We start from the raw sequence: 24,395 nt of genomic DNA, 5'->3' as shown, positions 1-24,395 counted from the left end.
GTCCTGTATTTGGCTCCATCCATCTTCCCATCAATTTTAACCATCTCCCCTGTCCTTGCTGAAGAAAAGCAGGCCCAAACCATGATGCTGCCACCACCATGTTTGACAGTTGGGATGGTGTGTTCAGGGTGATAAGCTGTGTTGCTTTTACGCCAAACATAACGTTTTGCATTGTTTCCAAAAAGTTCAATTTTGGTTTCATCTGACCAGAGCACCTTCTTCCACGTTTGGTGTGTCTCCCAGGTGGCTTGTGGAAAACTTTAAACGACACTTTTTATGGATATCTTTAAGAAATGGCTTTCTTCTTGCCACTCTTCCATAAAGGCCAGATTTGTGCAGTATATGACTGATTGTTGACCTATGGACAGAGTCTCCCAACTCAGCTGTAGATCTCTGCAGTTCATCCAGAGTGATCATGGGCCTCTTGGCGGCATCTCTGATCAGTCTTCTCCTTGTATGAGCTAAAGTTTAGAGGGACAGCCAGGTCTTGGTAGATTTGCAGTGGTCTGATACTCCTTCCATTTCAATATTATCACTTGCACAGTGCTCCTTGGGATGTTTAAAGCTTGGTAAATCATTTTGTATCCAAATCCGGCTTTAAACTTCTCCACAACAGTATCTCGGACCTGCCTGGTGTGTGCCTTGCTCTTCATGATGCTCTCTGCGCTTTAAACGGACCTCTGAGACTATCACAGTGCAGGTGCATTTATACGACACTTGATTACACACAGGTGGATTCTATTTATCATCATTAGTCATTTAGGTCAAAATTGGATCATTCAGAGATCCTCACTGAACTTTTGGAGAGAGTTTGCTGCACTGAAAGTAAAAGGGCCGAATAATTTTGCACGCCCAATTTTTCAGATTTGTTAAAAACTTTGAAATATCCAATAAATTTCATTCCACTTCATGATTGTGTCCCACTTGTAGTTGGTTCTTCACAAAAAAATTAGTTTTATATCTTTATGTTTGAAGCCTGAAATGTGGCAAAAGGTCGCAATGTTCAAGGGGGCCGAATACTTTCACAAGGCACTGTATATATGGGGTGGCACGGTTCATGACTTAAGTCAGGGATCTCCAATCTAAATAAACCAAAACCAAAATAAACACACCTGTACCAGCTAACCAGTGTCTTACAAGGCCCCTAGTAAGACATTGATTAGCTGTTTCAGGTGTGTTTAATTTTGTTGTTGGAGCTAAACTCTGCAGTACAGTGGCCCTCTAGAACCAAGATTGGAGATCCCTGACATAACCGACTATGTTTACTAGGAAACTCGCCAGCCATTTTCAAGCGCAAGACGACGTGAAAGAGAGCTTAATTCAGTATTCACATGCTGTCAGACCCGGCTATCTGGTTGCGTGCTTCAGATGAGAAGTTTGCGCACACAAATTGTCACAGCATGCGCGAGATATATCGCTTGCATCTTCTTGCTCTTGAAGCCCTGCATTGTGTGCATGTTTGAGAGAAAGTGACAGCCATGCGCTCTCAGCCAAGCGACGGTGTTTAACGCGGTGTTAAGTAGAAAATGAAATTATAACTGTGCTAAAAAAAATTTTTTGGCTCTAACTCAAGCGACTGTAATCATACAATTTACTAGCCATTGGCAAATTAAAGGTTTTTTTTTTGTTGGTCACCTCATGAAATTTCGGTCGCATGGGCGAGTGATTTACTCGCATTGCACAGGGTTGTTTTAGGCTAACTAATTTGCATGATTCATCTGATGGTTGTCATTGATACTTTATTATTAAGAAACATATACCACTGATGAAAAGATGAGACTGGTAGTTGGTAGTTATTTATAGTAAGCCATGTGATGCTAATGACGCAGTCAGTAGTATTTAATTCAATATGTAAAACTGGCTGATTATGCGATGTGATTGGCTCGTCGCTGCAAAGGGTTATTGGTATCAATTAAAGTATATCTAGCAGCTGTTGTCAGAGCAGGTTACTAGAGCAGATGGACTAAGCTACATAGGCACTGATCCCTGAATAATTAATGACACTTCTTTCATACTTATCATGGTCATACACCTCAAACACACCTAATTTGAAATCTGAAACCACACACAGCTCCAAACGAATTTGGTTTTCACCTGGAAAAGGACTCAGAATTTAATCGAGACCAAAGTGAGGAATACAGAGCAAATTATTTTGAGTATTTATGCACGTTACTTTTGATTCTCAATGCTATATTCATCTCTCACTAAAGTATCGACATCTTTAAGGACAGAAAGCTAACTAAGTGACACTTAAGTTTTCAGGAGAGGGCAAATTGCAAAAAGTTTAATTAGAGGAATACGGCATTGTAGCAACAAGTAGTTGATCACACTGGGTGTGCACATTTACAAAATTAAGTTACTGCTTTTTGCCACTGAAAAAAGGACTATAGATACAGATCAAGTAATCAAGAGACAGAGAAAAAAAGATTCAGACCTTATAAAGGATCTCAAGCTCTGACATGATTTGCTTCTGCAGCTCCACCGTAATGTCGAGAGGAATAACCTGGAAGAGTTAAGCATAAGGGCCTCGTTTAAAAAAAAACTCAAGTTAAACTTTACAAATATAACAAATTTAAAACCCATTTACACCGAAAGAGAACTCTTCAACTAAATAAATATCAAACCCACATATGCAATAATAGACTCTTTACACACCAGTGAAATTCCTTTACCCAACAATTTTACACCAAGAAAAAAGAACTTGAAAAAATAACTTTTGAGACTGTAATCATCTACATGAACTGCATCAATACTTCGGTTTCAGCTCGCTTTGAGGTTGAGTATGGATGTTTGTGAAGCATGCACAAAGAGTTTCTCTTCAACCAATATTGACAGAAAAATCAACAGTCTTACATTTACAACAGCAAAAAAGACATTCCAAGGCTGTATTTTCATCCAATATTACTAAAGTTTTGAACTAGAAACTAGTTTTTTTGTTGTTGCAACCAATTGCTCTCCCTCTCTTGCCCACTTTTGTAATGAAGCAGCGACTAGCTAAAATGCTTCTTTAGTTAAGGCTAGATTATCAGCCTCCCACTGAAATAATTGATTACAGGTAAGGCAGTAAGGCAAGGCCACACAGTTAAAGCTCAGCAGAGATCACTTACAGCCTTAGCCAAATAGATAGCCCTGCTCGAGCAAACCCAGGCAGAGAGCAGACGGAAAGATGAGCAGACACAGCAGAAGAAATGAAAGGAAAGGAGGAAAGATAGGAGATAAGACATAAGAGAAGTGAGAGGATAACTAAACAGATGTAAATGAGGATGACGGGGGGGGGGGGGGGGTAAATGTGAGAAAAGTAACAGAAGAAGAAATGACTGAACAGCTTAGATAGAAAAAGGAAGACCCTCTTGTGTATGAGGGTCACAATGTCTCAAACAAGCTTAACTGTGGCGGCGCGTGCAGGAGTGCTGGATTTGCTCTTTTGTGCTCTTCAATTAGCAGAGCACTATTAACATCTCCAGCAGTTATTCATGGCATCCTGCCTGAGTTCACCACTGCAGATTCTTTTCTCAAAAGCAAACTGGCTATAAAGTTCTCTTACCCATTAGTGGAATGTGAGTTATAATATCATATGTCTGTGGAATGTTTTCATGTGAGCCAAGTAATTCTGAACAATAAGCCAAAATGCAATGACAAAATATGTTAACATTGTTTATCATTCTTTAAGGTTGATTAAACAACATCAGTAAATTAATTTAACTTAATGTAACATTTGAGTGGGGCGCTTTCAGTTCTTAAGCTTATATATAGTCATATGTACATTTTTACCTTCACTGCTACAATTCCCTTCCCAAGCAGGTGGTATGCTCTGTCAAAAAGGAAATAGCTATGATTAATGTCAATGCACACATTAAATGAATAAACAAACAAACAAACAAATGTTATATACACACCAATGTTTGGTGAACTTTCTATTCTAAAGAATATATCACTGTTTCCACAAAAAATAAGCAGCGTTTTTAACATTGATAAGAAATCTTTCATGAGCACCCAATCAGAATATTAGAATGATTTCTGAAAGATATATTCAATTCACATTTATTTGTATAGGGCTTACAGGAAATGCGCATTTCTACATAATTAGAGTAATCCGTTATCACATGTCACTGTATCCAAGTATGTTCCATATATCAGATATGTATAACAGATATGTAAGACATTCATTCAGACAGAAATGATAGGCTATCATGTGATCATGTGTTACTGAAGACTAGAGTAAAGGCTGCTGAAAATTCAGCATTGCATCACAGGAATTAATCAACTTTGAAAATTGATCCAGATAGAAAACAGTTTTTCCTTCACAATATGACTGTTTGTATTGTTTCTGAACTCAGCATTGGTAAGCATAATAGACTTCTTTTCATTACGGGCACCAAAGTTTTATATAAAATGCATTTTACTTAGATATTTAAATGAGCTATCTATTACATGTGTGCTATCTAATGCATTTAAGCATATTAAAAATATCCAAATACATTATGAGGCCAACAAAATGTAAGGATAGACAATCTATCAAAACTATGTTTTTGTTTAAGTCAGAGCAACCTGACATGTACATCTATATGACTAAGAAAGACACGCAGGTGCTTTTTAAACATCTGTATTTATTTACAGATTATCCGCATCTTAATGGCTACAAAAAAGAGCTCAGAGGAGGAGTGTCCTCATCCTAAGTGTCAAATGCAGGTGAGGTCAACCTTGAGTCAGTCACCTGCGAAACCTCAGACATTCTGAGCTGTGGAGCGTTATCAGCTCCGTTCCCGTTTCAGTGTGAGCTCTCCCAGACAGGCCTCCTGTTACAGGTCGAATTAACGGCAAAGCCGCAATTATTTAATTATGATCCTTGCTCATTCCGAGCAGTGGATCTGGTTACTGCAGTAGGTGCTGAAGAGGGTTTGGGTTACAATAACCCACGACACGGTCCATTCCACCAGATAATATACTATAACAACAGACAGCTGCCAAACGAGGGTGGATTCAACAACACATGCACACTGCACTGCATGTGTGTGTGTGTGAACACGAAAGAAACAAACAAAAGAAAGAACAGAACAAGAAAAATAATGATTTGATTATGATGCTCTGTTCATAGGTGCGTATACATCTGCAGTTAACAAATTCGTAATGGTTTGTGACAGTGCATGTGATTTATGGGAAATAGATGGCTGATCTTGTTACAGCTCTAGACACCTCGTAACTCCAGCAAGCCCTTAATTAATGTCGCTCTAAGTGACGCGACGACTAACTTCCCTCATTTAGGGCGACGACACTCAATCCCATCTCACCTCACAGTCCTCTGCAGGTACACTTTACACTTGGGATGATTCTGAGACATACAAGATACACAGTGTGATACGCCCAACATGTGCTTATTGGGAACACATATTATTAAATTAATATGTATGGAACATTTTAAATATCAAAGGCCTGCTTTTACAGACACGGCTAAGATTAAGTCAAGATTTGGCTTTAGTTCAATTAGGACATGTAAGTAGTTCCTATAAACGTGCCTAGAAAAAACAGGGACTAGGCTAAAGCCATATCTGTGAAACCAGGGGAACGTTTTCTAGTAATTTATGATCAATGGAATAGTCAAACTCAATATCACTTGTTGGAGGTTGTACGGCTTAATGGGTAGTGACGGGTATAGCTCAGGCCAGTCCTCAGTTGTTCCACACTGTGTATTCATCAAGTCATAAGCCATCACCATTATGCCCTTGAGCAAGACACTTAACCTTAGGTCTTTCCACAGGGATTGCCTGTGTAATATGTATGCTTTAAGTTGTTTTGGATAGAAGCATCTGCTAAATGACTACTTGCTGCTCACTAAAGCCAACTTTGCCAACCCAACCAATGGTGTCGTCTAAATGGTCGCTTCAGGACATCCTGAACAGTAATGGATCCTACTAAGCCCATTAACAAAGTTCAGCTAAAGTCCTTGAACTTTGACCCTGCTGAGTAGTCATGCGGGGATGATTTAAGACTGACAGACGCATGGTCAGAGCGAGGTGACGTAGTGACGTGTGGTCCTGACCCCCGTAAATGTGTCCCTATTCTCTGTTTGTTATTTACACTCCAGAGCCCAAGGTAATGAAAGCTCTGTCATGCAGTATTCATGGTCCTCTAGAAGACAGTCATCCCATGCATGTGCGTTTGCAGACGAACACACACGCACACAACCACACAAACAGGTTTCGATTACAGTGACCAATGCGGACCAGACAGTTCTCTCCGTCTCTTTCTCTATGCCATCTAACCTGAGATGACCAGATGATCGCCTCACCTGAAAAGAAAGCCATAAAGAGAGGTGCGCGAGAAGAAACAAAGTCTACACCAATGGGTCATGACCTAAAAAATAAGTCGCTGATTAGTTCTAATAGGATACATAATCAGTAGTGAAAGAACTATGCTAAAAGGAAAATGACTACAAAAAATAATTGTATACATATATAATGATTTGTGATTATTTGCATTTAGCATTGTTCATATACAGTACAATGTATTAATGCATGTATGTATATTATACATATATAAACCCGTATCTTTTGTTGTTGATTTCACAGGCAGTGTCCAATCAAACTACAGTATTTTGGTAATGTGACGTCCTCAATGAACAAAACAATACATGGTGAAAGACAATATGACAGGATTACATTAATTATGCGTTCACATGGTTTGTACTGTCCATAATATGATGTGAGTGGTGAATTACAAGGAACACAAAACCAATTCAAGAGAAACGTAGAAAGTGGCATTTTCCTACATCTATACAATACTTTTTCAGAATTTTAGTCTATAAAAATGTAAGAATGTTTGGTTTACTTTATCTTTTCTTGGATATGTAAGACACGGGGTTATAAATACAGTAACACAACATCAAGGGGTGCAGGTTAGGTAAAAGCTTTAGAGAAAAATGTATTTATTCTTATGGAAAGCAATTTAAGCAAATACCCTTGGCTCCATCCTATGTGCAGTCTGATGGTCACAAATGTGCGTGTTTTGCATAAATGAGACTGGGTGTATGTGAGGGAGCACAGTAGAGGTGAACGAGGACAGCTGTGGAGATGGATGGGAGACTGGCCTAAATTTCCCTACAAGCCACATCAGAGATTATATTACATTACATTTCACCTGTCGCTGCCTGTACTGTACTGCAGCTGTCAGTCTGAGCAGGAAACACAATAACTGTTTCCTTTTTTTTTAAAGATCATGAAAATACAGTGAAAAAAAAAGTGAGATCAAAGTTATCATTGATTATCAATTGATGTTCTATATAGACTTACAAATAAAACGTCAATGTTTAGAACAGCTCTATTTCTTATCACTTTAAAGAGAAATAAAATGAAAAATGTATTTGAATGAAGAGATGATGAATGCAAAATTCAGCACTTTCTTTTGTTTGAGGGGAAAAAATTATTCTAGGCAAACACATTTAGTGCTGAGCTTGTCAGAATGCATTCTTGTTTGGGTTGCAGTATTGGCTTTTTTAAAATGGTTGAACAATTTCCAACAACACAGAGGTGCGCTCCTCCAGCAAGAGAAGAATATGATGAGAGCCTGTGTTAAAAGCACAAAGACCCTTGTCAACAAGGTTCAAATTAATAAAATGGATTGTGTATGTGTAAGATGATGGCCTTGTCCTGTCAAATCCCTTTATCTTTTAGGCTGGGTGTATAGTTTTGGCACAGAAAGGAGCTTTAGAAGGGTCAAAAAGAGTCACTTCAACCTAAATCAGCACCATCCTTTACGCCGATGTCTCAAGAAATTTAAAGAATCATAATATTGAGAAGGTTTTGAAGGATGTCTGAAAATATGAGCAATGTAAAATTAATCAGAACATAAGTGCGGACAACCTATTGATTGTACTAAAGGATGAAGAGGCTGACCACAATCGCTCTAATTAAAATCTCAAAACACGAGAGAAGCACTCACTTGTAAACTGTTCCACCATTTCCATGGCCAAGCTGCTCCTGGTACTGGAGGTCATGTTCATTTATCTAAACAAACAAAGAAAAAGAAAAAGGATACTAGATACTGTTTTTATTCAAGGGGAGCAAAACTCTTCAATCCTACTTTATGTAATAATCTAAAACATCTTGAAAAAGTGTGTTACTATGCGTGTCAGTGTGTGTGGAATCAGATGGTTCTGTGCATTTCTTTGCGTGGTTATGTGTATGCATGCATTCATAGACATATTTTATTTCTTGATAAATGTGTAAAATGGTGAGAGAGAGAGAGAGAGAGAGAGAGAGAGAGAGAGAGAGAGAGAGAGAGAGAGAGAGAGAGAGAGAGAGAGAGAGAGAGAGATTTTTTTAATATTGCCAATGCCAATAAAGCTTATTTGAGGGAGGGAGGGAGGGAGGGAGGGAAGGAAGGAAGGAAGGAAAGAAGGAAAGAAGGAAAGAAGGAAAGAAGGAAAGAAGGAAAGAAAGAAAGAAAGAAAGAAAGAAAGAAAGAAAGAAAGAAAGAAAGAAAGAAAGAAAGAAAGAAAGAAAGAAAGAATTAGTAAAAGCAACACCAAGTGGGGAAAAAAAAACTAGTGAGGTCCTAAAAAATCCCACTGTAAGGTCATTGGAAGTTCAGTGACGGACAAAAAGGGAGGATCAATACAACATTTCCTGTCTAATAAATAAAAAGGCAACATCAGCAAGGAGAGTGATAGAAAGTTTAATGATGATTTGTTTGCCTATGCTGTCATGTTCGACTTTGACAAAAGCTGTCAAAATGGTAATACAATACAGACCCTTCTGGCACCGAGAGGCCAGTGGGACCAGTATGTTTTAACACGCAGTCCGTTTTATGCACACCAGAATGCCCTCCATATTTATTTCAACCTTTTGATTTCTTTGAATACAAAAATAAAATGCATGCTGTGGGATCTTAATTCTCAGAGCTTCAGATTTCCAGCCTGTGAGTAAGACTGTACATCAGTGCCCAGGTGCCACAATCTATTTAATTTAAACACATTTTTTAACCATTAAGGGTTTGTAACATAAGTGGCCTGTAACAACCAGATGCAGCTTCCATAGGGCCAGAGTATCTCTTAGGCTGACAAAGCACAAAAACGCTGAGGAAGGTCATTCTGGTAATCTTCTGACAGACCTGTAAATGCTAATTCCAGCAACAGAGGATTTTCAGATCCAGCTTTGAACTGATTCATCCAGTCAACAAATTAACTCCCACTCAATCATTGACATTAGAACTGAGTTCAGAGCAACTCTGTTTACTTTAAAATCAGAGCCGTCAATGAAATATACACTGCTCAAAAAAACTAAAAGAACACTTTGAAAACATATCAGATCTCATTGGGGAAAATATCATGCTGGATATCTTTACTTAAATGGACTGTGTAATGTGTTATGAACGGAAATATGCCACATCTTTTGAAAGAAATGAAAATGATCAACCTACAGAGGACTGAATTCAAAGACACCCTGAAAATCAAAGTGAAAAATCTATGCATTAGGCTTGTCCATTTTGCTAAAATTTCATTGCAGCAGCTCAAAATATGGTACTCAGTAGTTTGTATGGCCCCCACATGCTTGCTTTAAAAGCACAGGGCACAAGTAGCGGACCTGCAAATTCTGGTGTTCAATGGCAATTGCCAATCAAGCTCCACGGTGCTGGGCAGTGAGCACAGGGTCCACTAGAGGACGCCGGGCCCTCAGGCCACCCTTGTGAAGTCCGTTTCTGATTGTTTGGTCAGAGACATTCACATCAGTGGTCTGCTGGAGGTCTTTTTGTAGGGCTCTGGCAGTACTCATCCTGTTCCCCCTTGCACAAAGCAGCAGATACCAGTCCTGCTGATGGGCTAAGGACCTTCTACAACCCTGTCCAGCTCTCCTAGAGTAACTGTCTGTCTCCTGGAATCTCATCCATGCTCTTAAGACTGTGCTGGGAGACACAACAACACGTATTGATGTGCCATCCTGGAGGAGTTGGACTGCCTGTGCAACCTCTGTAGGGTTCAGGTATCGCCTCATGCTATCACCAGTGACACTGACCCTAGCCAAATGCAAAACTGATGAAAAGTCAGAAAAGATAACTTGGAAAAGAAATGTCAGTGACCTCCACCTCTAAAACCATTTCTGTTTTGGAGGGGTCATCTCATTGTTGCACACCTAATGCACATTTTGTTAGTTTCATTAACACAAAAGCAGCTGAAACTGATTAACAACCTCTTCTGCTACTTAAAGGGTTACTTCAGCGATTAGCATATGGCTTTGTATCAGTAGAAACCCTGGAGTATATTCAAATAAATGTGCTTTCCCCCCCCCCTCATATCCCCCTGAGACAAGAGATTTATGCATTTTATTTCTGGAATAATTCCTCCTATGATGCAAATTGGCTAAAGACTACAGCCAGCAGAGGGAGCCATTTCCGCATGTTTTGAACCCACGCATGGGGGATGGGAGATCACACTCAGAGCTCCGCTCGCAGCTGCAGGCAATCATTAAAACTGAGATATGTAAGTATTATAACTTCTCAAATTAATTTCTATGAAAGTTAAGCTTGCAAAGGCATGAACTGAAACGCGCCAGACTGAACTCGCATTGTGGATGTATGCCGCGAGTGTAGTCGTGATTACCTCAGCTCTCATCACGAGAGCTCATTAGCTCATTTATCTGACTCCTGCAGTTAGTGCTCAGTGCTGTGATACTCGCGCGGTGACTCTTTCATTATATTGAACAGACACCTTCAGTTTTTAATTGTAGTGTCTTCTCCAACTCAGTCACAGTAATCAAGTTGGTGGCTTTGGGAATGGCCTCACAGGGCAGCGAAGCATTCTGGGAATTGTAGTCTTTCATCCCCATAAGACAAAAATACATTTTCTGTCTTTTCTCAGTCTAGAAGGCACCAAATTCAAAAATAATTTCACATTTCTACAACACTGATGACCCAGTTTACATACAGATTCAACTTCCCAGCGCTGAAGTACCCCTTTAACTGATCAGATCAATATCCCGGGAGTTTAACTGAATTGATACTATTCTCTGATTAAAAAGTGTTGCTTTAATGTTTTTGAGCAGTGTATGAAAGCCACGAGGGCTTTTGAATGCTTAAACCTGAATAGTCAATGAATTTAATGAAAAACCACAGCAAAAGTTCCCATAAATAAATAAATCAACAGATTTATATTTATAAAAAGTCTGCCAAATCATTTCAAAGGTCCTTGCAGCTTTAAAATAATATGATACAAATTATGGCTTCACTTTATATTAGGTGGCCTTAAATACTATGTATTAACATTTAAAATAATAATTTGACACAATCTACTTTACATACATCTGCACATACATGTTTTTACATTGTGCTTACATTTTAAACATTACCTGCATTGGATTACATTTATTATAATTACATTATAATTGCACGGTTGACCCTTCCCTACACCTAACCGTACCCTTAAATTTATCCATACCACCACACGTGTCCCTCACTTCACCCGTATCCCATCTCAATATCAGCAAAAATGTTTTGCAATACAATATGAACACAATAAGTATAATGTACTTATTTTTTGATGTAAGTACATAGTAGTTAAATCCACCTAATATAAAGTGGCACCCAAAATGTTTTGGACCCCTATTTCCATGTTTTTCCCACTAAATGTTTTAGTATCTAAGGAAAACACACTCTGGTTAGGTGTCAGCAGTTGTGTGTGTTATTGTGGGGGAAGTGTTTCCCCTTGTGAACTGGACCTGATGTGAAGCCAATGCTCTGCTGACAGGCCTCACCCCGACTACAGGGGCTCAATGCAGGACATTTGATTAGGCTAAAGTGTGGGAGAGAGACATTGTGTGTGTGTGTGTGTGTGTGTGTGTGTGTGTGTGTGTGTGTGTGTGTGTGTGTGTGTGTATGTTAGAGGGGGGAGAGAGAGAGAGAGAGAGAGAGAGAGAGAGGTGTGTGTGTGCATGTGTGTGTGTGCGCGTTTGTGTGTGTGTGTGCGCGCGTGTGTATGTGTGTGTGTGTGTGTGTGTGTGTGTGTGAAGGAAGATGCTGTTGCTCTATTAACTGTGCATGTTACTGGTGTCACAGGGGATGTGATTGTCTTAATTGTCTATCTGACACACTTTAGTTGACAGACTGGCCTGCTAGGGGCCTGTGGAGGGGGGAGAAAAGGTGACACGGAAAGGAGGAGGGATGGGCAGCAAAAGGACACAGCTCTGATCACTCAAGATAAAGATCTCAACCATACCACAGAGAAAGGGTCAGTGAACAGACTGTTAGGAGCAATCAATAGATGCTTTCACACATTTACACAGAGCATCTACAGTGAGAAATTAAATGGGATAAGTGAAGCATCAAAGGGTTGAGTGGTACTGATGATACTGTGTGCATCAAAAATGTATAGGCACACAGTGGCAATAGAATCGCCATTTGCTAGAACATTTTTTAGTTTACTCGCCATGCTGATATGCTATATACTATTTTATTTATATTAGTGCTGTCAAATTGATTCATCGTGATTATCCGCATCCAAAATAAAAGTTTGTGTTTACATAATATGTGTGTAATGTGTATAATTATTATGTGTATATACATATTTACAGATGCATGTATATATTTAAGAATATACTTTTTAATATAATGAATAGTAATAATATATATTAAATATATATTTTTAATAAAATAATACTACTACAAATTGTTGATTTAAGATTGATGAGCTGCTGGTTTCATGAATATTAAATCACATTGTCTGCATTCGCTCAAACTGATTTGCTGAAATCGAAACAGTGAAGGTAATAGATGAGCAGCAGCCAATTAAACTGTTGTTTGCGCTGAATAATTCCAAATGAACTGTTGTTTTGAAAGAAAAAATACAACAAAGATTAGCATGCATCAGGTGTTAAGATAATAATGTACCTTTTTTTAAATTATTATTATTATTATTATTTTTATTATTATTATTATTATTATTATTATTATTATTATATTATAATATAGTGTTTGTCTCTGTGGGAAGACAGTGTTGGAAAAAAAAATACCACAAAGAATGAGGTTTACATGTAGCGCATCGATGCTGCGTATTTAAGACTCCCTTTGCGTGAGTGAGAGTGAGAGTGAGACTCACACAGTGAGTGTGTACTCTCTCACAGCCAATACACACACCCATTAGACCTGCACCCATGTATATAGTGTATATATGTTCAGCCGTTACGTTTTCTATATTCAAATTAGCTTGATTTTCTTATCATAAATCTTTATTTATTTTACTATTCATATTGTATTATTTTTATTATTAATTTATTTTATTATTAATATTTTGTTTAGTTTTTTATGCTCAGTTGTTACAAATCACTATAAACACTATTGTAGAGAGAGAGAGAGAGAGAGAGAGAGAGAGAGAGAGAGAGAGAGAGAGAGAGAGAGAGAGAGAACAGTGCTAACATGTCAAATACAGGTATGTTACGCATCCGTTAAGCTCCATTGAAATGGACAGATTGCTTGATGGAGAGTGAAACTCTTTCTCTGAGTGTTCAGCGAGTAAAGATATATCTATTATAAATGTATTCTTAAGCCCCGTTCACACCGCCAGCGACACGCAGCGACAAAGCGACATGATCCCATTCATTTCAATGGAGCGCTGGCGACTTGCGGCGACACAAGCGACAGTGACCGTTGGCGACAGAATGTGGGCGTGTCAAGCGACACGAAACACGCGACAAAAGTTCAGAAATTTCAACTTTATGCAAACGAGAAGCGATTTTCGCGAGCGACAACCAATAGGAGTGAAGTCAGTGGAGTGCACGTGATCCGTCTGCTTTACTGCTGCTACTGCGGTGTCCGAAGGAGTTGTTGATATTAGCTTTTAGCAAGCCCCCTGTTCTTTATAATATGTCTCTGTGTAGCCTACATACAGAGACACATTTAAAAAAATGATGCATGGAAAAACGTGTCTTGGATTGTGGGGATATAAAGTAAGTTTTGACTAAACTGCATGCAATATGGTCTACCTATTACAGTAGGCAAGGCAAGGCAAGGCAAGGCAAGGCAAGGCAAGGCAATAAATGCCTTACCTATAACAGTACAGTGTGTATGTATTCTAATAACTTGCTCTGTTCTGCAAAACACTAGTAATAAAAAAGGTACTATAGTACAAATATATTTAATGACGTTTATATGCAACCCGTAGTGGGAACGCCCACTAGTGAAATGAATCTCTGGCGACATGCAGTGACAAAATCGCTGGCGGTGTGAACTGGGCTTTAGCCTCTAAAACACACACTGGCGACTAAAATATAAGCATTTATTAGCCAATGGCTAATGATAGATATTATTTAGTTGCCCAAAGTGACGATTTACTCGCATTGTAGAGAGTTGGTGTGTTGTGAAGAGAGAGCTACCATACCTGTCCATTCGTCAAAATCTTCTTAAGCTCAGCTGAAGACTTCTTTAAACTGCTGAAGCAAAAATACAAAGTATGAAATTGTTTACTAGAAGACTCAATAGAAGGCTCTGTATTAATCTGACACGCATCACTGCTGAATACACACACACTGGCCTTCAGACTGCAGGTCTTTGTCCTGTGCCAGGGGGTTTCATTATCCCAGACCTGATCCAATTATAACTAACAAAATGTTTCTGCTGTATGTTTAGGGTATGAAGACTCCCAGCTCCTGTGTGTGTTTCTCTTATTGAAGGGAATTACATTATTTAGACCTTTAATATAAAAACAAATCAACATCACCTTTGAAGATGACAAACGAATAACGAGGAACAAAAAAATGAACATCCAGCACACAAGAGTGTACAAGCAAGACTGTGTTGTTAGTCGCAACAAACTGTTAAAAAAGCTAACATTACATACATTTAAATATCTTGCAGTCTGGGTGAAACAGCAAAACTAATGTTATGTTCAATGGGGCAGAAACAACACAACCTCAGCGTCTGTTTTCAGGCCTTCTGTTTAAATTAGCAATGTACACTAATGTTCAAAAGTTTGAGGTCAGAAAGATTTTTTAATTATGTTTTTGAAAAGTATCTAATGCTCATCTAAACTGCATTTATTTGATCAAAAATACAGTAAAACAGTAACATTGTGAAATATTATTAAAATGTTAAAGAAATGTTCTCCAATTTAATATAAATAACACTTTACAATAAGGTCCATTTGTTAACTAACTTTATTACACGGCTCTGTGAAATACTTGATTCTGATTGGTCAATCGCGCATTCCAGCGGTACGTTATTTCCAGATAACACCCGCTCATCCGGGTACTACGAGTTACTTGACCGGTACTACTTCTATGCTTAACGCTGGCGCCATCTTCTGGCTTAAACAGCCGTGGGTTACAATGGAAGACATCAAGGCAGGTTTCCTTTATAACGTTTTTAATATAGATCTTTTTCTTACACAAACGGATCGATTCGAATCAGAAGGCTCTATTAACCCATCGGAGTCGTGTGGAGCACGTTATTTGACGGACAGCTGCATTTTTTATGGACTTCAAACACAACTACAACAACTGCTTGGATTAACGTTAGCCTGGACTTTTTAAATATAACTCTGATTGTATTTGTCTGAAAGAAGAATGTCATATACACCTACGATAACTTGAGGGTGAGTAAATCATAAGCTTGGTTTCATTTTTGGGTGAACTAACGTTAACCCTTTCAGCATTCAAATCTTCAGCAATAGATAAAGGCTTAAAGCAGGTTGGAACTGTTTTCCTTTGCGGAAGCTTTGTGTAAGAGCAAATAAAATATTTAATCTCGAGACAATATTTTGTGTCTAATAATTATTTATTTGAGACTAGTAGCCGTGTAATAAGCGGGATAATGTACACCCAGCCGGTTTTTATCGCAGAATAAACCCCTTCAGAGTGATGCAAGTCCTGATCACTCTGTCGGGGTTAGTGTTGTCAAAAATATCGATATTTCGATATATATCGATACTGGAATATCTGAAACGATACGATTCTCAGTTTTTACAGTATCGATATCAGCTGCGCTCTCCTCTCCGACCGAAAGCGAGTTGACACACACACCGGCATATTCTCACTCAGCCCGGTTAACCTCTGAGCACGGCGAACGCGCGTTCTGCTGGACTTTTTCCTCATGACAGTGTGTTAGTGTTAGTGAGTGATTGGTCTGAATTTCGCGCGGGATTGCACATAAATTAATTCTACTAATCCCCGCAGATTTCGTGCTCACATCTGAAGCGCACACACACAGCCTACCGTAATAAAGCCGCCTCTGACATGATACAAATGCAAACATTTGCTTCCTTTTCCAGCTTATTATTGGTCAAATACACTCACAGAATGATCAGTGCACATCTGGAAGAGTATTACCGTAAACACAGTCGCAAACAGTTCAGGAAGAACGAGTAACAGGAACAGTGTTCAGGATCCATGTGTGCGTTAGTCTTAAAGGGAGCGCAGTCATTTGCTATTCAAACTACAAAAAGACAAACAATCAACTGCTCTTGACTGATCAACTTGTGTAACTTTAATAGTTTCATCTGTACGCTATTGAATTTTTTACAAAGAACATTATCCAATGTTGTTTTAAATGTAATTACTATGCATTTTTTTTAATTCAGTTTCTTATCCGAATGTTAGACTTACCTGAAAAAATAAAGCAGTCTGTTTAATTTGTATCTTCTATTCTATTGCATTTATTTGTGCTATTGTTTGTAATCTGTTTATTTGTTCTTATTTTATTACTGTTTACTCGTCTTTTTAAATTCAATATACCATTCGAAATCAAGCTTTCTTGTGCTGTGTGTAAGCTATTGCAACACAATTACCCCATTGTAAAAAATACATTGAGATAGCAAACATTTGTGAGATCATTTTAATAGTAATTGATCAATTGATCAATAATTGTTCAAATCAAAACGATGCCCAACCCTAAGGAACATGCTGGCCACATGAATTTTTAGTAAAAAATAACAATGAATAATAACAAGTTCTGTTGTCATATTAAGCATCTTATCTTATTTATTTTATTTATTTATTTTTTTACTGTGGTATCGATTTAGTATCGATATATCGATATTTTAGTCTGATATCGTATCGAAGTCATAATTTTGGTATCGTGACAACACTAGTCGGGGTTTATTCTGCGATAACAACCGGCTGGGTGTACATTATCCCTTACTTGTTAGTTACCACTTTGTTAATGTTAATTTCAACATTTATTAATGCATTATTAAAATCTTGTTAAAATTACTTAATGCACTGTGAATATGAACAAACCATGAACCGCTAACAACAAACCAATTTTTGTCAGGATTAGAAATAGAAAGTAAAAGAAAATAATTTACTTGAAACAAAACTATTTTGTAACATAAATGTCTTTGTTGTCACTTTTGATCAATTTACTGTGACCTTGCTTAGGGATTCACCTAAAAAGCTATGGTCCTAATTTAAAAAAACACTATTTAGCCAACAAGCCAAAAGAGGCTGCAAAATTACAGAGATTTTACCACAGGTAAGCAGCATTCTTAGGCATTGGATAGAGGAATCCTCTCATTAGAAATATAGTTGATAACCATAAGATTTTTAACAAGCAAAGCAGAAAACTTGAGGGATTAATATAGAATTGTATTACCTATCCCTGGACCGGGAATCAGCTGCAGAGGAGCCCCTGCCACTCGAGGATTCGGGCCGCGTGTTAACCTGCGGGCAAACAAAGACAATCAGAACCCTGTGCTAATTAACCTGTGATTCAACAGCAAACTGCCTGGTTTGGCCGCAAGGTTAATTGGCTTCTGTGGGGGAGACAGAGAGAAATAAAGAGAGAGGCTTGAGGAAAGGGGTCACTTCATCTATCAGGCAAAATTAAATATAACTCTGGGAACATCCTTGGGTTAAAAAAGAAAAGAAAAGAATGAATCAACATCACGTCCTTTATTTGTCATTAAAGAGAATTCAAAAAGCTGCTTGTTGTCAGAGCCACGCTAACGGATCGCAGTGGGAGAATGAAGGAAAAAAGCTTTAAGACACTATATAAATACGTAGATTAATTGAGGTCTGTAGGTTGTATAGTGTAGTGCAGTAAAGCAGTGATTCTCTTCTTAATTAGTATCTATGAAGACCCCATTTAGGCTTTTTTTTTACCCTTTTCAAGCCAATTAATTCCGAATTAAACCAAAACAAGAACAATCATACTATTTAGGTAAACAGAAACAACACTAGCCTTCAACACTTTACGGTTAGTATGTATTTTTTGCTAAATAGATTAATAGTTTTAATTAATAATTAATACTTATTATTCAGCAATGACAAAATGAATTAAATCAAAAATGACCATAGACATTTATAATGTAAAAAGATGTCCATTTAAAAACAATGCTGTTCTTTTGAACTATCTATTTTTTAATAAGATTACTGACAACAAGAAAAAAAAAAATTTCCACAGAAACATTAAGTAGCACAAATGTTTTAACTTAGATAAGAAATTCTACCTGAGCACCAAATCAGCATATTAGAATGATTTCTGAAGGATCCTGTGACATTGAAAAATGTAGCTTTTTCATCACGGGAATAAATTGCATTTTATAATATAAAAAAAAACAGTCATTTTAAATTGCAATAATAGCTCCATACTGTTTTGATCAAATAAATGCAGTCTTAGTGAGCATAATTTTTTAGGTTTACAGGGTTTATTAAATAAGCAGGTTCATAAAAAAAAATACAATGGGGGGGGTGTAGAAAATAAGAAATAAGAGAGAGAGAGAGAGAGAGAGAGAGAGAGAGAGAGAGAGAGAGAGAGAGAGAGAGAGAGAGAGAGAGAAAGAGAGAGAGAGAGAGAGAGAGAGAGAGAGAGAGAGAGAGAGAGAGAGAGAAAGAGAGAGAGAGAGAGAGAGAGAGAGACTCTTGACTTCAATTGACATTTCAATAAGTGTATGCAGCATAACCGATCCATGGCCAATTCTGCTGAAACAATCATTGAGACACATACCTTCAGGCCGTGTATGTTGCGGATCCCTGGGGTCTTACCGGCTGAAAAGAGAATTGACTAGATTGTAGATCACGTGGAGGCCAGAGAAAAAGAACATGAGCAGAATATTTTAAATGTTTAAAATGTCAGAATTAGTCTCCCTGTAACATTACAAAACAGACATTGAAATACAGCTTAGGGAGCTTATAAGTATATCATAAAGAATAATGTGTACGTGAATGTGTATGTATTCAGAAAGAATTTTGTATGTATTCCTCTCACAGTGAGCATGAGTAATGTGAAATCTGCTAACAGAAATCGCTCACACCAACACACATGAACAGGGCAGTGCTGAATATGGGATTTTAAACTGTGATCTAGGTTCTAGGTGGGCCTCGGGCACGTTCCCTGTTGCACTGTTAAACTGTAATTTGGGTCAACACACTAACACACATTTTACACACCTCGTGAAATATCTGTAAAGGCTCGGGTAACAGTCCATTGATGCGATGCTCCATCACTGTGTTGCAGTACTGCGGAGAATAAAGTGAAACAAAACTTAAAAACAGTCCAGTTCCTTTTATCAGTAGGCTATATTACACACAGAATCAATATTATGCTCTGTGAAAATATTTCAGAAAAAAAAGTCCCACGGAGTATATAAAAGCAATCTTATTTCTACATTCTCTTTCTCTTTAGAGCTACTTGCAGTGTAAGGAGGAAAGGAATAGACGCTAAATGAATTGGGCACCCTGCTCAGGTAATCTTTTTGAAACACCAGTCACCCTCTGTATCAATTCATCCGTTGTAATGGCTGCCAGGCGCAGCCCAATCACTGGGTTTTCTCATTTCAGCCTGATGTAAAAGCAATCTGCCAGTAACGGCTGCCTATTAATTAATTACACTGCATAATAGGCTGAAATGTAGTCTGGCATTTATAAACCTTTTATTATATTATTAATGTCATGTTAAGCTTTTTGTGTAATTATAATTTTTCTCTAATTAATCTATGCTGTTAATAAAACATTTTTTAACTTAAAGCAATATAGACTTCAAATTTTGTTGGTGCTGTACTTGTAGTTACAGCTGAGACTTTGTGTCATATATTAACTACATTTAAAAAAAAGAGGCAATTTTAAAACTACATTGACTTACATACGATCCGACATTCTCCGGTTTTTATTATTATTATTACTATTTTATATATTAGAAATGATTTTTCTAATTCATAATATTGTTTTAAAGTTGATCTTGCAGTTGACGTGTCATCTTGCCGATTCGGTTTCAAAAGAACTCTTTCAAACTTCAAAACGCGCGTACAAATTTCTCTCTCCTGCCAAAAGAACATTCAATGGACGTTTTGGTTAACAGAACCATCTGGTCGCTCGTCCTCTCCTCTCAGTCCAGCACGAGACCTTTGTGTCCAAACACAGAGCCCCATCGCACACAATAAAGCCATTAAAAACCACAGACCCAGATGGACAAGAGAGGAGGGGAGAGTGTCAGTGTTTGAAAGAAAGACAGAGGGAAAGAGAGACAAAGGCAGAACAAGACAAAGGTCAAAAGCAAGCCTAACCAAGGGGCCGGCGGTACAGCACCGTCCCTCCGCCGCGTGCGAATGCATGATGAATACGCCGGGCCGCGCGCGAGGACATGCAGAGGAAGCAGTGTTAGAGCAGCTGTTATTAAATACCCTATTTATCACTGTCACCTCTCTGCACTGCCTGCAGGCACTGAAACCATGTAGCTCTACCAAAACACACACCTTTAATTTTCCACTCGGTTGCTTTATCGATTAGGCCTGCAATTACCTAACTAATCTGTAACAGTGTATTAAAAGAAACCTCCCTTTGTTGGACAATAACTAAAGGCAGTTTGATCACAGAAAGGCAGCTTGAGAGCTGGAGGGAACAGAGGAGTCGGACCTCCGCTCTGTTGGACCCCGATCATTAACACACCCCAAGTAAAGCGCTCTGTAATTAGCTGGCCCAGCCTGGGAGATCAGTGCCTGTGTGCGTGTGTTTGTGTGTGTGTGTGTGAGAGAGAGAGAAAGACAGAGATACAGAGATAGAGAGAGAGAGAGAGAGAGAGAGAGAGAGAGAGAGAGAGAGAGAGAGAGAGAGAGAGAGAGAGAGAGAGAGAGAGAGAGAGAGAGAGAGAGAGAGAGAGAGAGAGAGAGTGAGTGTGTGTTGGCAAGGCTACATCTGACACGGGTCAGTCTTTAACTTTGAACTAACATCCTAATAAGGCTAACGGTAAGAAGGGGTTCACCAGGGACCCAGACCATCTCAGAGATCTCAGAATGATGGTCGCTGCTAGGGTAAAAAAAAAGTGCAGTGAAGACAGTTTGAAGGTCGGTTTCCACCAGAGAGCTCGGTGAATTAGCTTACGCACCTGTAAAGCAAGAAGTCATCTCTTAATTCATATTAAGACTACATAACAGTAGATCCCTTCACATGGAATTAATTGAAGCGAATTTATAAAGGTCCTCGCAGAGACCCCAAGAGCCACCAAGTCAAAGGGCGCACACTTGAAAAATGGCCACAATGATCAGTTTAAACATAGGCACAAGCCTCAGAACATGTTACACGCATATTAAATTCCACCTTTCTCAGCAGCTTGCGCTCTCCCCAGAGAAGCAAACAGCATCATGGGAGGAAAAACTCATTTTCAGAAAAGGTGGACTCAGTTGTGCTGTTAACCAAAATGCAACTGGGAGGCAATCTGCAACGGGAAAACGCGGCAGTATTCACTGTCAGAGTAATATGGCCTCAAAGAATTATTTTGTGATGTGCGATGGCACGTTCCTTAAGAGGAAAATCTCTCCGCGCATTAGCATTAATGCAGATTGTTGCGATAACAGATGAGAATACTTGCATTCCCGCAAATATCTCCAATGTCAGAATGTGCGTTTCAAAACCAGCTACTCAGCGACAGCAGAATTAATCAAGACGGGGAAAAAAGTTGAATTACACTCAGGCAGTGCAGGACACCCGCGAGACATCATTGTCAGTGTGTCACCTTCTGGCCTAATCTGGCTAATGACTGCAATGGCCTTGAGAGGTACAACATTGATAAAGCATCTAAAAATAAATAAATATCAAATATAAGTGATTTCATTTCCTGCAGAAGTGGTGGTTTTGAAGCCCATGGCTACTCGAGAGTCATTGAGAGCTGATGGGGGGTAAAAGACAACACCAGCTGAAAGTGGATTTTGAAAAATTCCTCTACCCAGGAGGGCTGTGCTTCTAATGAGGCGAAACTTTAAGTATTGAATAATAAATAATAAAAGTTGATAGTTCATTTAACTTCCACTGTACTTCACAAGGGGAAAAAAAATATTACGAGTCATTACGCTTGGTGTCCACAATGTGAGCAGTAAGTATTGAAAGCACTTTTACGGCTGTCTCAAAAGAAGAAGACTAAAAACAACACATGAAAAGCAGACAGAGAAGAACAGAGGAAACAACCTGACTTTAAAAGGAAGACCATTTAAACACGTGATCAGGTAAAAGTTTACAACAGCTTCTTATTAAACACACGAGACACAAATACATTTTTCAATTTGTGCCTGGTCACAGAGGGAGGCCACTGCCTGAGTCAACACAAAAATAATGAATACTAAGAAAATAAACAGGACTTTAATATTACACTTTTCCCTTTGCTAATCTTGCTTGGTTAACACCTGTAAAATTTAAAATAGGGGGTGCAAGACAGAGACGCACGTTTCCATGGAAACATGGAGAGGTGAAGCCAGAAAAAAAGGAAATGGATGAAGAAATTGAAAAGAAAAAAAGAAAATATGTAGCTACTTGTCATCCTTGCCAATCAGCAAAGTAATGAGAACACTTTCCCCAGGGGTGAATAGATCTGGAATAAAAGATTTGTAATAGCTTTTCCGTTCCAACAAAACACTTTGAGCATTCAAAAGTCTAATACAACAGACTGTAATAGAGCGCAACGGTGACCAGCCACTTTTCACCAGGCTTGCTTTCCGGAAGTATTTTCTCCATAGGCATTTCTTTAAAGCCGTTTTATTGAAGACAAGAGTCTCAGGAAACAACCAGCTCCGAGATGAATCATAACATTACAAACAAGACCTGTCGCAATGTATCGGTACTGACGATAGCCCCATATTAAAACATTTAAAAGCTGATAGTGAGTTAGTATTACACATTCAATATCATCGTTAAAATCCAACACCATCCAGTATCTGGATGACACTCCAACACAATAGGTGACATCATCCATCATAAAAATGGAAAACATAATACATTATTTTTGAACACTTTTGTACAGTTTATGGTTACAAAATTTTGCTTCACCTCACTAGACTCATATTTTGAGTGTTTCAATGGCCAAGAAAAAAAAATAAAGTTTTGGAATTACAATTTAATGTTTTTGAAAAAAAAAATATTCTGCTCACCAAGGCTGCTAGCCTGGGAAAACACACACAACTTCTGGCAAATTTAGATTTGCTCTGCAAGTAGTCTGGCAAAGAGCCCATTCAAACTCGTTTCTAATCGATTGAAATCGCAAAGAACAACACTCGGCTGCCAGATGTTGGTTACACCGGCTACTTTGATGAGAAGGATGGGGAATGTGATCATGTGTTAACACCACACAGCAGCTCTGTATCAGGCCTTTCTGTTTTTATATCTGGTAGTCATGTAAAAATTGTAAATAAATAACTAGCGTAACTATTCTCAAGTCATTGTTCTAACACATCTGAAATGACTAAATTTGAATAAAGTTTGTGAGACACAAATCTAATCGCAATATGAATGCCTTACAACGGGGGCAAATGTGATCAGAGCTTGATGTTTTCTGTGCGACCGTCAAGCTGACATGTTTCAGTCGGTCTGAGATGCTATTAGGTTTTCCAAATTTTGCAAAAATGTTGATGGAGTGATGGAGGACACCAGCTATTGTCATATTTCTTTTACAATTTCGAAATGTTCCTTTTGTCAGAATGACACTGAAACTATTCTTCATTTGTTTTGGTCATGCCATTATACTTTCCAGCTCTGGAAAGATGTTAGTTTGTTTACCTCAAGTACTATTTTACAAAGTTTTTCAATGAACCTCAAATTTGTTTGTTTGTTTAAGCAGATTCAAATGCCTTCTTTATAATAAACCTAATTCTCTTTCTATGTGGATTTTACATTCATAAATTACATATTTTTGTAGTACTCTTACAAGAGATAAAAGATTATTTATTTACAATTTCACTCTGGCTACAAAAAAGCTCTTTGGAGCATGTACAGTTGCATGGCCTACAAACTTTTCACTGTACTCAATGTTGTTATTAATTTGTGAAATGACCTCTTCTTTCCTTTTATTTACTATTTGGTTCTACTTTAAACTATAGTATTGGTTATTCATGTTTGTTTATCTTTATTATGTTATTCATAATTATTGTAATGTTCTAATTTTGTTTTGCCATAGTGCAAACAGAATGTTCAAATAAATCAGTATATTGTGTACATGAATGT

The 24,395-nt window shown here is 38.1% G+C and overlaps 1 protein-coding gene across 2 annotated transcripts in view; it reads right to left on the bottom strand.

The window, feature by feature from the left end:
* Nucleotides 1-24,395, bottom strand: part of map2k5 (mitogen-activated protein kinase kinase 5) — a 73,880-nt gene that overhangs the window by 48,192 nt on the left and 1,293 nt on the right. Inside the window, exons 4-10 of one of the 2 annotated variants that reach the window (XM_067440462.1) lie at nt 19,361-19,433; nt 18,922-18,962; nt 17,569-17,636; nt 14,360-14,411; nt 7,936-8,000; nt 3,772-3,811; nt 2,435-2,503 (exon numbers count right to left, since the gene is read on the bottom strand). In XM_067440462.1, the coding sequence (XP_067296563.1) occupies nt 2,435-2,503; nt 3,772-3,811; nt 7,936-8,000; nt 14,360-14,411; nt 17,569-17,636; nt 18,922-18,962; nt 19,361-19,433 (408 nt within the window). The remainder of the gene's footprint in view (nt 1-2,434; nt 2,504-3,771; nt 3,812-7,935; nt 8,001-14,359; nt 14,412-17,568; nt 17,637-18,921; nt 18,963-19,360; nt 19,434-24,395) is intronic. The other variant, XM_067440472.1, reaches the window with a different exon arrangement.

This window comes from Pseudorasbora parva, chromosome 1 (genome assembly GCF_024679245.1).
Source record: "Pseudorasbora parva isolate DD20220531a chromosome 1, ASM2467924v1, whole genome shotgun sequence".
Classification (NCBI taxonomy): Eukaryota; Metazoa; Chordata; class Actinopteri; order Cypriniformes; family Gobionidae; genus Pseudorasbora; species Pseudorasbora parva.
This window is presented reverse-complemented; position numbering and strand designations above follow the sequence as displayed.